The 15,218-nt window shown below is 45.9% G+C and overlaps 1 protein-coding gene across 2 annotated transcripts in view; it reads right to left on the bottom strand.

Annotated features, from left to right (window-relative positions):
• Window positions 1–15,218, bottom strand: part of clec19a (C-type lectin domain containing 19A) — a 66,543-nt gene that overhangs the window by 3,090 nt on the left and 48,235 nt on the right. The window contains exon 4 of one of the 2 annotated variants that reach the window (XM_041205784.1): window positions 14,080–14,212. The exons of the other annotated variant lie outside the window; for it this stretch is intronic. Coding sequence (XP_041061718.1) covers window positions 14,080–14,212 — 133 coding nt within the window. The remainder of the gene's footprint in view (window positions 1–14,079; window positions 14,213–15,218) is intronic. 2 annotated transcript variants of the gene reach the window in all.

The following is a 15,218-nucleotide window of genomic DNA, read 5'->3' as shown; positions in this document are numbered from 1 at the left end:
TGGCCACAGTGTTGCTGGCGACCTCTGAACTGTTAGTAAAACATAATGTTATTTTTCTTAACATTCAAATTTACCAACCGGGCCTCACAATCGATTGGGCTCCAATCAATTGCTCAGGCTTTGAGTTTTTCAAAATGCTACCATGGCCATCAATGTCGAGTGTTGGACATCAGATTGGACTGGTGTTGGTAACATAACGTAATGGAAAAAACATTGCATGGGATACTTCCATCTTCTGCACATCCTGTGGCAGCCATTTTGTCCATTGTCAGTCCCCGCTGTACACAAGGCAAGAGGGCACTCCCACCTGAAGGATTTCCAACAGGGATAGGAGCTCATCAAAATTAATGGAAGAATAATAAGAATAATGAGAAAATAATGGTACTAAAGTATGTGAAATCCCCCAGGACCAGATGGTTTCCATCCCCGGGTTTTGAAGGAAGTAGAGGAGAACATTGCAGATACCCTAGATATAACCATCCAAAGTTCTCTTGTTTTGTTCCTTTTGATTGCAAAAACTGCACATCACTTCGCTATTTAAGAAAGATAACCAGGATATCTGAGGAATTATAGAGTGGTTAAGCTTAGCATCCATTATTCAGAAATTACTAGAGTCTATCATTAAGGATAGAACATCATGAAATGCTTCAGCTGATTAGAAAGAGCCAGCATGGATTTGGAAAGGGTAGGTCATTTCTGATGTATCTGCTTGAATTTTCTGAAGAGGTGATTAAAGTTGTGGACCGGGGGATGTCTATGGATGTTATTTATATGGATTTCCAGAAGGTATTTGATAAAGTCGCAATTGTTTGCAAAAGTTGAAGCTCATAGAATGGAAGGAGAATTATTAATCCGGTAAGGACATTGGTTGAGCAGGGTCAAGATAATGGGTAGGAACATTAATTGACAGGATGTGATTACTGATCTCCAACAGGGACCTGTGTTAGGTCCTCAACTATCGCCTGTATTTATTAAGTGGTCATTTCTAAATGATTAAAAACTAGATACAATGAAGGTCCAGGAGACTTCAAAGTTGAAGTACATAGATCATTAGAATGCCATGAATGATTCCTGTACTTCAAGGGTTAAATCACAAGGAAAAATTGCACAAACTCAGGTTTTACTCCATGGAATTTAGAAAGTTAAAGGATGATTTAATCAAAGTTTTCAAGATGTTAACAATATCACACAGGGTAGATGGAGAGAAGCTGTTGGTGCTGGTTGGAGAGGCTCAGGTGAAGGGGCACAGTTTAAAAATTAGAGCCAAAATTTTCAGGAGTAAAATTGGAAAACACTCCTACATACAGAGAGCGGTAGAAATTTGGAACTCTCTTTCAAAAATGGCCATTGATCCTGGGTCAATAAATAATTTTAAATCTGCAATTGTTTGCCAAAGGTATTCAGGGAAATGGAACAAAGTGAGAATGTGGAGTTAGGTCACAGGTCGGCCATAATCTCACTGAATGGCAAGACGTGTACAGGGGGCAAAATGGTCTACTATAAGACCATAAGACCATAAGACATAGGAGCAGAAGTAGGCCATTCGGCCCATCCAATCTGCTCTGCCATTCAATGAGATCATAGCTGGTCTGATAATCCTCAACTCCACTTTCCTGCCTTTTCCCCATAACCCTTGATTCCCTTACTGATTAAAAATCTGTCTATCTCAGCCTTGAATATACTTAACCACCCAGCCTCTACAGCCCTCTGCGGTAAAGAATTCCACAGATTGACTACCCTCTGAGAGAAGAAATTGCTCCTAATCTCTGTTTTAAATGGGTGACCCCTTACTCTTAGATTATTCCCTCTGGTACCAGACTCTGCCATAAGGGGAAAAAACATTTCAGCATCTACCCTGTCAAACCCCCTAAGAATCTTATATGCTTCAGTAAGGTTGCCTCTCATTCTTCTAAACTCCAATGGGTACAGGCCCAACCTACTCAATCTCTCCATCCCTGGGATCAACCTAATGAACCTTCTCTGGACTGCCTCCAATGCCAGTATATCTTTCCTTTGATAAGGGGACCAAAACTGTTCACTGTATTCTAGGTGTGGTCTAACTAGTGCCTTGTATAGTTTTAGCAAGACTTCCCTATTTTTATATTCCATCCCCTTTGAAATAAAGGCCAACATTCCATTTTCCTTCCCTATTCCCTGCTGAACTTGTATGTTAGCTTTTTGGGATTCATGCACAAGGACTCCCAAATCCCTCTGTGTTGCAGTCTTTCTCCATTTAAATAAAGTTCAGCTCCTTTATTTTTCCTGCCAAAGTGCATAACCTCAAATTTTCCCACATTATATTCCATCTGCCAAGTTTTTGCCCTCTCACTTAACCCGTCTATATCCCTCTGTAGACTCTTTGTGTCAACCTCACCACTTGCCTTCCCACCTATTTTTGTGTCATCCACAAACTTGGTGATAGTACATTCACTTCCCTCATCCAAGTCATTAATATATATTGTAAATATTTGTGGCCCCAGCACTGATCCCTGTGGCACTCCAGTAGTTACAGGTTGCCATCCTGAAAATGCACCCCCCCCACCCCCCACCCCGTTACCCCAGCTCTCTGTCTTCTATTAGTTAGCCAATCCTCTGTCCATGCTAATATACTACCCCAAAACCATTGGCTCTCATTGGGCAGAGATCTTCGCTCCGCGGGTGTGCACGGGCCCAACCTGCATGATGCGTGTTGACGTCGGCCGAATGCACTGATGTCAAAGCTCAGATGTGCCATAGTTCAGTTGGTGGACGCGCGCCAGAGCCGGCAGCGTGCCTGCCGACAATTAAAAGGCCTGTTAAGGCCATTAAGTTATCAATTAATGTAAACTTTTTGGCTGTCTGTCCCACCTAACAGTTGGCGGGCGGGCGAACAGGCCTTTGCATTATTTTGGAAACCTCATCCAGAGGCGAGATGAGGTTTCCAAAAGCAAGTAAAAATAGAATAAAAATTTTAATTTTTCATTACTGACATGTTCCTGCTCATGTGACGGACTACCCGGCCCGCCCCCACTAAGCACCCTCGCCACCAGCAAAATTCTGCCCATTAAGTAGCCTTATGTGTGGTATCTTATCAAATGCCTTTTGGAAATCCAAATATGTTACATCTACTGGTTCCCCTTTATCTATCCTGCTTGTTACCTCCTCAAAGAATTCTAATAAATTTGTTAGGTATGATTTCCCCTTCATGAAGTCATGGTGACTCTGATTATATTCTATATTTCTAAATGCTCTGCTATTACATCCTTTATAATAGACTCCAACATTTTTCCAATGGCAGATGTTAAGCTAACTTGTCTCCCTCCCTTTTTGAAAAAGGGTGTTACATTGGCCAATCCCCAATCTTCTGGGACTTTTCCAGATCTAAGCATTCTTGGAAGATTACTACCAGTGCATCCATTATCTCTGCAGCTACTTCCTTTAATATCCTAGGATGCAATCCATCAGGTCCAGGGGGCTTATTGGCCTTTAGCCTCATTAGTTTCCACAGTACTTTTTCTCTAGTGATAGTTACTGTATTTATTTCTTCCCTCCCTTTTGCCCCTTGATTATTTAGTATTTTTGGAATGTGATTAATATCTTCTACCATGAAGACTGAGGCAAAGTATTTATTCAACTCCTCTGCCATTTCCTGGTTCCGCATTAATATTTCCCCAGCCTCAATCTCTAAGGGGCCGATGCTCACTTTGACCTCTTTCCTCCTTTTTTATATACTTAGAGAAGCTCTTACTGTCTGTTCTTATATTACTTGCTAGTTTACCCTCAAAGTTTATTTTCTCCCTCTTTTTTTTTGGTCGTCTTTTGTTGGTTTTTAAAACTTTCTCAATCCCCTGGTTACCACTAATCTTTACTACATTGTATGTTTTTTCTTTCAATTTGATACTCTCCTTAACTTCCCTAGTTAACCATGGTTGGTTTATTCCCTTCCTAGAATGCTTCTTCCTCACTGGGATATCTTTGTTGTGAGTCATGAACCATTTTCTTAAACGTCTGCCATTGTTCATCAGCCGTCTTTTCTGCTAAACTCCTTTCCCAGTCCACTCCAGCCAACCCTGCCCTCGTTCTCCTGTTCCCAAGTTCTTATAATGCTTTTGGGATGTTTTTAAGCAACATTTTACCATGCTCTGCAGCGTCTGGAGGCAGGTTAAATGAGAAAAGGTGTGTACAAAATGCTGGATCTACATTACAAATAAAAACTCACATGTTCCAGTATTTCATCAGGGAAAGTGCCAGTCAGTGGCTGGGCTGTCATTTTCTCTCACTAAAAATATCATACCAGGCAGAGCAACAGGAAACAGCAGCTTACAGATGTTTCAGAACAGTTTAGCTCATTAATTCCAATTATAACAGCTCTATGGTGACACGTCCCATGCCATAGAATGCTTCAAAATCTGAATGCCATGTGATTCATGAGCTTTTAGAAAAATAAAAATGGCTCAGGTTTTCTGGTCCTGCACGCAGCAGTGATCGTCCCGGGCAGGACAGGAAATTTGACCGACCAGCCAAAGGTCTGTTGACTTTGGGCAGGAAGTTTGTGGGACCGGGAAACCCCGGCCAACATATTCAAACCACTAAACAAATACCATAGATCCGTGGGAACAGAATTACCTGGAAAAACTCAGCAGGTCTGGCAGCATCAGCGGAGAAGAAAAGAATTGACATTTCGAGTCCTCATGACCCTTCGACAGAACTTGAGTTCGAGTCCAAGAAAGAGTTGAAATATAAGCTGGTTTAAGGTGTGTGTGTGGGGGGCGGAGAGATAGAGAGACAGAGAGGTGGAGGGGGGTGTGGTTGTAGGGACAAACAAGCAGTGATAGAAGCAGAGCATCAAAAGATGTCAACAACAACAGAACAAAAGAACACATAGGTGTTAAAGTTGGTGATATTATCTAAACGAATGTGCTACTTAAGAATGGATGGTAGGGCACTCAAGGTATAGCTCTAGTGGGGGTGGGGAGAGCATAAAAAATTTTAAAATATTTAAAAGTAATGGAAATAGGTGGGAAAAGAAAAATCTATATAATTTATTGGAAAAAAACAAAAGGAAGGGGGAAACAGAAAGGAGGTGGGGATGGGGGAGGGAGCTCACGACCTAAAGTTGTTGAATTCAATATTCAGTCCGGAAGGCTGTAAAGTGCCTAGTCGGAAGATGAGGTGTTGTTCCTCCAGTTTGCGTTGGGCTTCACTGGAACAATGCAGCAAGCCAAAGACAGAAATGTGGGCAAGAGAGCAGGGTGGAGTGTTAAAATGGCAAGCGACAGGGAGGTTTGGGTCATTCTTGCGGACAGACCGCAGGTGTTCTGCAAAGCGGTCGCCCAGTTTACGTTTGGTCTCTCCAATGTAGAGGAGACCACATTGGGAGCAACAAATGCAGTAGACTAAGTTGGGGGAAATGCAAGTGAAATGCTGCTTCACTTGAAAGGAGTGTTTGGGCCCTTGGATGTTGAGGAGAGAGGAAGTGAAGGGGCAGGTGTTGCATCTTTTGCGTGGGCATGGGGTGGTGCCATGGGGGGGGTTGAGGAGTAGGGGGTGATGGAGGAGTGGACCAGGGTGTCCCGGAGGGAGCGATCCCTATGGAATGCCAATAGGGGGGGTGAAGGGAAGATGTGTTTGGTGGTGGCATCATGCTGGAGTTGGCGGAAATGGCGGAGGATGATCCTTTGAATGCGGAGGCTGGTGGGTTGATAAGTAAGGACAAGGGGGACCCTATCATGTTTCTGGGAGGGAGGAGAAGGCGTGAGGGCGGATGCGCGGGAGATGGGCCGGACACGGTTGAGGGCCCTGTCAACGACCGTGGGTGGAAAACCTCGGTTAAGGAAGAAGGAGGACATGTCAGAGGAACTGTTTTTGAAGGTAGCATCATCAGAACAGATGCGACGGAGGCGAAGGAACTGAGAGAATGGGATGGAGTCCTTACAGGAAGCAGGGTGTGAGGAGCTGTAGTCGAGGTAGCTGTGGGAGTCGGTGGGTTTGTAATGGATATTGGTGGACAGTCTATCACCAGAGATTGAGACAGAGAGGTCATGGAAGGGAAAGGAAGTGTCAGAGATGGACCACGTGAAAATGATGGAGGGGTGGAGATTGGAAGCAAAATTAATAAATTTTTCCAAGTCCCGACAAGAGCATGAAGCAGCACCGAAGTAATCATCGATGTACCGGAGAAAGAGTTGTGGAAGGGGGCCGGAGTAGGACTGGAACAAGGAATGTTCCACATACCCCATAAAGAGACAGGCATAGCTGGGGCCCATGCGGGTACCCATAGCCACACCTTTTATTTGGAGGAAGTGAGGGGAGTTGAAGGAGAAATTGTTCAGTGTGAGAACAAGTTCAGCCAGACGGAGGAGAGTAGTGGTGGATGGGGATTGTTCGGGCCTCTGTTCGAGGAAGAAGCTAAGGGCCCTCAGACCATCCTGGTGGGGGATGGAGGTGTAGAGGGATTGGACGTCCATGGTGAAGAGGAAGCGGTTGGGGCCAGGGAACTGGAAATTGTTGATGTGATGTAAGGTGTCAGAGGAATCACGGATGTAGGTGGGAAGGGACTGGACAAGGGGAGCGAGAAGGGAGTCAAGATAACGAGAAATGAGTTCTGTGGGGCAGGAGCAAGCTGAGACGATCGGTCTACCGGGGCAGTTCTGTTTGTGGATTTTGGGTAGGAGATAGAAGCGGGCCGTCCGAGGTTGGGCGACTATCTTGGGTAACTGTAAGTCAAGAGCTGGATGTGATTGAAGAAGCACACATGGTGTTCGTGCTCTGTTCTTAGTTCCAGTAAACCCCTACCAGTGTTTCATCCAGTTGACCAGTCTCCGCCTGTATTGTTTCAAGCACCAACTAATGTGTTAATATCAAGGGCACAGCTCACATTCACCGGACACACTGAACCTGATTACCAAAAATACAAAACCAGTGATAGTTTCAGTGTTCATTGGGATTTTCCGCTCCCATTGGCGTGTTTGCTGGCATGAGCAGAAAATATTGCGAGAAGGCCCTAGTCATGTTTCCTGGCGATGTAAATCCAGGATGCGATTGTCCCTTCTCCCTGTGTCTCCTGCTGTCCAAATGATGCCAACTTAATTTTAATGCATTTGCATCTCATTATTGTTTCCTCACATCGGAATCATCCCCCACATCAAATGTACCGCCCACGTTGGCGTGACTTCAGAACGGCGTGTACCTGGTGACCTGAATCCCGAGGGGAACTCGGACGTGAGTGCACACAACCTTGGGGCTTTCAGTGCATTACCAGGGCAAGGGCTGCAGTGTGGGGGAGGCCGGGGGGCGGGGGGGGGGCGCAAGGCAGCACAGACTGAAGGAAGTCCACAAGCACATGCTGGGGGGTGGGTGGTGGGGTGAGGGAAGTGGCCACGCGCTTGGAAAAGTTTGTCAAAAGTGAGCATTCTTCTGCAGCTGAGACTGTTCAGTTGTAGCTCCATTGACCTGCTTGGATTCGAGCCTCTGAAGCTTTTTTGCCCACTCAAGCAATGCAAAAACAACAAATGCTCCAGAACCTTTCCCCCCTCGGGTGCAGACTGCAAATTAATGTGAGTTTTAGGGGGCAGCTGAACAATTGGCCAACTGGGTAAGTTGTACAATCCCCTTGTGAAAGGTGGGGATGGCGCAGTCACTGGTGGAGGTGCTCACAGCTCCTTGTAACGTCTTTATTCAGGTTTGGACCAGTATCCATCATGGTTCAAGCTAACAGTGCAGCCTTGCAGTGTGGGTTAGGAGAATGCCTGTACCTGAGCTGAGAGCACAACGTGCAGTCCAATGGGCAAAGCTGCTGCCAATCGGTCAAGTGGAGTGGGGCGGAGGTGGGCAGGGTTTCGGGCAGCCAATCAGCGCACCACACACTGGCCATCCAAGTGGTGACCAGCACTCTCCTGCATACGTGAAGTGGCCTTCAGACTTAACCAAGAGAGCGCCTTAGTACACCCATACTAACCCACATGTCTCTCTCCTTGATCCTGCAGGAGGAGAACATCAGGATCATGGAGCCTGGTGATTTAGTGGAATGCCTCATGGCTGACAGGGAGCAGAGAAGAAGAAGGAGAGAGTGATGGAGGCACCCGGCTCAGCAAAGGGAGGAGTATCTCCCTCAAGATGAAGGGGAGGCCGGGTCTGCTGTGCACACAGCTGAAGATCCACAGAGAGCCGTCGCTCATAGGTACATCACTAGATCCAGGGTCTATAGACACCGCCTGTCGTTCCTGCAGGTGACTGAGAACCAGTGTCACTGAAGACTGCACATGTCTAGGGAACTGGTTGGTCACATCTGCAGGATTTGGTGCCAGGGGGACACAGAGGGCATCCACTGCCAGTGGCCGTGACAGTGACTGCGGTGCTTAATTTGTATGCCAGTGGCTCCTTCCAGGCTCCACTTGTTACCTGTGTGGGATTTCACAAGCCTCTAAGCACAAGTGAATCCAAGAGGTCACGGACACCATCTTCGCAAAGGCACAATGCATACCAGGCATCCTGGTGAGAGAATGGAAATCTGCATCATGGTGCCAATGGGGATTCCAGTTTTGAGGCTCCCATCAATGAGGAGACTACACAAAATGTTTGCACCATCCGAAACTCTCACCTCTGTGCCCTGCACTTTTACCTTCGTCTGACACCCCAGCCTCTCCATGACCGGCTGACCGAGGGATAAGGCCCCTATCCAGCTCCAAGTCCTCCTGCTCGTAACTGGTTAGGTCTAGGAGGTTTGGGGGGGTCTCCACCTGTCTGTGACCTCTCTATGTTGTTATGGATCATCTTCTCCTGAAAGGACAGAGGAGCAGTGATGAGTCCCCTCTCTACCTGCAGCTCCATTACAGCCTGGCCAACCCCAGCTGAGGAACACCTCACAGGGCACATCCGAGTCATGGTCCTTGAGCCACAAGACACTCAGTCCAAGCAGCCAGGGCTCACCCCCTTGGCCAACTCCGGCATCATTGGCAGTTGGCGCTCAGACTCTCACACCCCTGAGCTCCACTGGGGGGACAGCCACACCTGAACACTTCACCACACTTCTCTGTGCCAACACAGTACTCACCTTCCCGGAGCGTAGCAGGTTGTTAAACCTCTTGCGGTACTGCACTCAGAGGCGCCGTACAACATCATGGCTGCTGACCAGCACTGCCACATCTTCCCAAGCTCTTTTTGTAAGGTGCGGTGGCCTCCTCCTTCCAACCCTGGGGACAAGTGTTCCCCACCGGGCAGCCTCCTCCTCCAGGAGGACCACGAGACCCTCATCAGAAAACCGGGGGGAGCTAAGTGTCCAAACGACTTGCCCTCCTGCTTGGCGTCTGCAGCCACATTGGAATCCATCATTTATAATCTCCTGTTGACAACACCGAACATCTTCGCCGCCAACAGCCTTCCAGGGTCTGACTGTTCTGGTTTTAAACCGGCCACCGGGCCACCACTGGACCCGGCAGCCAACAGGCCCCCTCCCCCAGCCGCCCCTCCCTGAGCTTCGGGGAGGCTCCATTTACGCTCGGCCCACCAGCGTGAAATCGTGGTCGGTGGGGGCCGAATGTGGGTAGCGGGCCACTTCCCGCCCGCTCCCGGGTCTGCCGACTGTGCCGGACCACCGAGCTCAAAATCCTGGCCCTCGGGATTCTGAAAACCTTGATCCGGATTCTGGAATCTGCGCCCCCACTGAGTGAAACTTCATCCTGGGAGCGCAGTCTCTCAATTTCAGGATGTGATTTTGATGCAGTGTCAGAAGCTGGTGTCCACGATTCTTCTTGTGATTCAGCGAGATATTCCACCAGCTTCCACCAGTGTCGGGAACATCCAACAGTTTCACCCGCTGCAGTGCATCTGCTCCCAGAGCTGCCCCTACAAAACTCTCGCACCAGACTTGGTGCTGACACTAACACGTCTCCTACTCAGGTGTTAATGGGCCTGTGGACACATGTTATTCCTTGTGGGGGGTGGTGGGGGGGCACTCATTGCTGGAGGCCAGAAGAAAATTCTTTTAGAAGGTTCCAAGATCTCTCTGACAGACGCCTATAACCCGTCTTCAATCGACTCTTTGCTGCGAGTTATTCTGACAGATGCTAATCTGTTGTAGAGTAGATAAGCATCCTTTCAAGTACAAAAGGCATGGAGTCAAGAGATCTCTGTATATGATTCAAGTGTTTGATAAGCTTTTTATGGAATGCAGAATGACTAAATATCCCGCCACAAGAACTCTGATCAGGATCAGCCAGAATGGAAGACCTGCTTCACCTTGCACCTCCTGTCCCACTTCACTCCCCATTTCCCCTGTCTTTCTTGACCATGGTGCTGCTCAGCACCTAAGGACCAAAGTGGGGAGGGTTAAAATCATCCCCGTCATGATTTGCTTCTGCTGCACGCACTGCAAATCCCAGAATGTTGTATCATGTTCTGGCTCTTAATGGAATCGTGAGAGATAACGATGTTGCTCTGGTTCCTGCACAATTATCTGTGAAATGGCAGAGAAACATTTATAAGTACACGAAAGCACTTCTTCAATTTACTCAAGCCTTTGAAAGTAATGAGCTGTAGGGCTGTTGTGTTCAGTCTGATGGAGCAGGGACTGCAGATCAGGAGGATAAATTTTATATATACCAACGGATCTGCTCTTTCCTCCCAACTTCAAGCAGGGTTTTTTTGCCATCTCTCTGTTGATGAAAGCTAATCCCTTTATTCAAATGCATTGAGACCCCTTTATCCCAGTTGAAGTAATCAGGTTGAACATTACATTTTACTGGAAAAAAGTGTAAAGTAACATGAATTAACATCAGAGGAAGGTGAATTCAGCAACACTCATGTAATTCTGTGTTCATTTTCAGATCCTGTCATTTTATACGCTATACAACCATGGTGAGAGGCTTTTAAAAAAAAAAATGTTGAACCTTCTTTGGGACAACTTAACTCCATCAAGCCTGTGCAAGTACATCATTATTGGTTTACAATGTACAACTCTTGAACACTTTAAGCTATTGGCAGAGTTTTTGACTTTGGCGCTCGTTGGGAATTTTCCACTTATTCATTATTTTAATGGATGGGAAACTGTAGGTTAGAGGGTGAAGAAGTGGAAAAGTTCAGCCATTTTCTTTTCAAATGGGTTCACAACCCTGAGAACACAAGATTACAAAATAATTTGAAATGCAAAAGCCTCCATTGACTCCACTGCTATTAAGTGGCCAGGATGCCAAATCTGGGCCAGGATTTCACTTAAGGCGGGTGGGCTGGGCGGGAGGGGGCACGGAACCCATCGCCGCCCGCCCGCGATCGGCTGCGCTCCGCCATTTTGCGCGGGTGGGCCAATTAAGTCCCGCCCAGCGTGACGCGCTCAGCACTCCCTGTGTGGGTGGGGGAAGGAGGGAGAGTTGGGGCCCTGAGCAGGGAGCTGTCTGGGGAAGAGTGAATACAGAATGAAACAATTTCAATTAAAGGATATGAAAATTGATTTAAACATGTCCCCCACCGTGTGACAGTGTCGCATGAGTTGCGACATGTTTGGGAAGGTGGGAAAATTAATTTACTGATTTGTATAAAAGTTTCGGGAGACCTCATCCCGCCCGTGGATGAGGTTTCCTGAGAAACGGAATGTCGAGATGATGCGCGATGAGGTCAGGACACACGCCCGATGTCATCGCGCATCGTTTTACGCCTCGGTGTGTCAGATCCGCCCCCTCACGCTGACCGGAAGATTCAGCCCCTGATTTCTGCTTCCAGCCAGTTTTTTAAATGAACTTAACACCCTCACGGCAACTCCTGATCCTGGAAAACCATTTACCAATTCAAAGAAATATTTAGTCCTAATTTCGCTGCTCGCAACCATAAAAGTATAGGTGCAGGAAGAGGCCATTCAGCCCCTCAGTCCTGTTCCACCATTCAATTACATCAGGGCTGATCGGCATGTTAACTCCATTGACCTGCCTTGGTTCCTCAACCTTTAATAAACATGTTTTGTCTGGGTCCCCTGGTCTATCTGAAAGTGTAATTTTAGTTTTACTTCCTCCATCCCTTTGTCTTTTCATCTCTGCAAAGTCATCTCTGAGATGTCTTTTTTTTTGACACTGAAAAGATTCAACTTATTTACTCATTAATTACACTTCAACTCGCTAACACATTGCTTCCCTCTGAGAGCAGAATAGTCTCCTTATGTGGTAGCGGCCAGAACGGGAGGTAATACCCCTGGTGCAGCCTGACCAGGGGGCTTTAGTGACACAAGGTGATTTCTGGAGATTTGAAACTAGCTTATCCAAGTTGATTTGTTTGGTGTCACCTCAGGCTAGCTGAATATGCTGAGCAATAAGTCAACCACCCTTGTGGAGAGTTCTATTTCACTGATGAGAATGGGCCTCACACGTTTACCTTCAATATGTGATAGCTTGCGCTTATCCAAATTAAACTGTATTAACCATTGATCATCCCACGTGTAAAATCAGACAAGGTCCCTTTGTAAGATCTTGGTTGCATTCTCTGAGTTCCTAGTCCCCCTTAACTTCAAATTAAATGACCTCAAACTGGGACTACAAATCCCAGTAATTTATGTGTAATGGTAACCAGAGGGGTCCCACAAGCATCCTGGTCCAAAGTTCCCTCAGTTCAGCCTAAATCTCTTCATGGTTAATTTCTTCTTTGTTCCTAGTTGGCAGTTACTGCATCAGATTGACATCTTATAATTAAAACATAGAGTCACAGAGGTCTACAGCACAGAAAAAGGCCCTTCGGTCCATCGAGTCTGTGCCGGTCAAACAATTATCTAACTATTCTAATCCCATTTTCCAGCACTAAGCCCATAGTCTTGTATGCTGTGGCATCGTAAGTGCACATCCAAATACTTCTTAAATGTTATGAGGGATTCTGCCTCTACCACCCTTTCAGGCAGTGAGTTCCAGATTCCCACCACCCTTTGGGTGAAAACATTCTTCCTCATATCCCCTCAGCTTAAATCTATGCCCCCTGGTTATTGATCCCTCCACCAAGGGGAAAAGTTCCTTCCTGTCTACCCTATCTATGCCCCTCATAATTTTATGTACCTCAGTCATGTCCCCCCTCAATCTCCTCTGCTCCAGGGAAAATAACCCCAGTCTATCCAATCTCTCCTCATAACTAAAACTCTCCAGCCCAGGCAACATCCTGGTAAATCTCCTCTGCACTCTCTCTAGTGCAATCACATTATTAAAACTAATTAAACTAATTAAAACCTACTGGCCTTGATTTACAGCATTTTGTCAAAGACCTTGTATGAATCCAACTCGGGAAAACAAAGATGGGCCTACCTCCTTGATATGTAGATGCTACTTATGCCTCCCAATAGGTGAAATTTAATACTTGTATCTAAATTAGGAAATTACATCTCATACTATGTTGTCACTGTGCTACACGGAGGATACGAAATGACCATCCAAGGTCTGCAGTTAATATTTTCATTAGTGAGGCTGACTTTACAGGCACAATATGTTGAGAATCCCCTATTGCCAGTTGTGGGGCCTTAGCTACAACAGCAACTTATTGGAAAATCATGGATACACTAACCAGGATTTTCTATCTATTGTGGAAAATATCTTAAAATGGAATGGCATCCAAAAATTACATGTAGGAGCATTAATTTCAAAGATTTCTTATGGTAGGGATAAAGAACACTGTAACATCTGGTATTACCTATAAACAGGGAGGGCAAGCAGGACCAAATTAACATTAACGTTAAAATTAATGCAGTTAACAAAGTCCCTCGACAAAAGTGTATGAAGGATATGGTTAATGTTCTGACAAAAAGTCACTGACCTGAAATGTTAACTCTTGTTTTCTCTGCACAGCTGCAGCTATTAAGTATGTCCAGCATTTTCAGATTTATTTCAGGTTTCCGGTATCTGCAGTATTTTGCTTTTAGATGTTAATATGACCTTATTTCCCTTCATTTATTATGATTTAAATTACTTTTCTTAAATTTGAAGAGCAGTGGAATTTATCTGATATTGTCACTGTAGTTTTTCCACATTTTAAGCACCTTCTAAATGAACCATAATTAATTTCCAGAGATATATTTTGTTTGATATTATGTGACAGAAATGCATATCTAAGCCTTGATGCTTTATATATCTTAAAACCTCATACCACTGTTTTGCCGGAACCATATCTGCACACAATCCTCCTCTTCCTGTGTTAACTGTGTTCCATCATCAGGCTGGTTGCGATCCCAATAGTTATAGTCATATGTTGTTCCATCAGTCCATTCAAAATCCCCTTCCTGTCAAGAATTTTGAAGACCATCATTCATTAACACGTCCGCAAAATTAATTACTGTCAAAAAAAAAGCAGAAAATCCAAGGCTCCTTAAACAGCACCTTCCAAACCCATGACCACTACCATCTAGAAGGACATGGGCAGCTGATAGATGGGAACACCACCACCCGGAAGTTCCCCTCTAAGTCACTCACCATCCTGACTTGGAAATATATCGGCCGTTCCTTCACTGTCACTGGGTCAAAATCCTGGAACTCCCTTTCTAACAGCACTGTGGGTGTACCTACACCACATGGACTGCAGCGGTTCAAGAAGGCAGCTCACCACCACCTTCTCAAGGGCAATTTGGGATGGGCAATAAACGCTGGCCCAGCCAGTGAAGCCCACATCCCATGAATGAAGAGAAAAAAAATCTCTCCCAGGGAGCAGTTAAATTGAGTCCTTGTTTGACATTGGGGATCCTGAAGGATCTTCTAAGGTACAGGGTCTCCATGCGCACATTACAAGACTAACAGTGTAGGATGTGATTGAGCCAGGAACCCACAACATTGGGGCTCTTGCATCCCGTGTCTCACAGGAATCTGGGGTAACCCTGGCAGCCAGTATTGTCCAGCGAAAGCAGGCAAAGTGGCCATTTTCCTGGAGTAAATAGGGCGAACCCAGCTTCAAGCCTGAGGCCCAAAGAAACATGTGGTAAACAATATTTCTTATTAGCAATATTTTATATTAGCAATATTTTATATTAGCAGTATTTTACACAAGTGCCCTGTACCAAGGGGACTGGGGGGTGGAGTGGGGGCAAAAAATTAGCCTTCTCAGGGGATTCAGCAGTCATGGAGGGAATTGCCCTAATCCCACAAAACTTGACCATATTCCAGTATTTACAGCACGAGGGGCTTCCCTACCAACACAGACCTTTGTTCCCAATTTCTTGGATGACAACTATGCTCCGAAATCACATCATTCAGCGGCATATTCTCAGTACGTTCTCTATTTGGAAGAGAATTATC

The sequence above is a fragment of the Carcharodon carcharias genome, chromosome 15 (assembly GCF_017639515.1).
Source record: "Carcharodon carcharias isolate sCarCar2 chromosome 15, sCarCar2.pri, whole genome shotgun sequence".
Taxonomy (NCBI): domain Eukaryota; kingdom Metazoa; phylum Chordata; class Chondrichthyes; order Lamniformes; family Lamnidae; genus Carcharodon; species Carcharodon carcharias.
The sequence above is the reverse complement of the archived record's forward strand: the minus strand, read 5'-3'. Positions and strand labels throughout refer to the sequence as shown.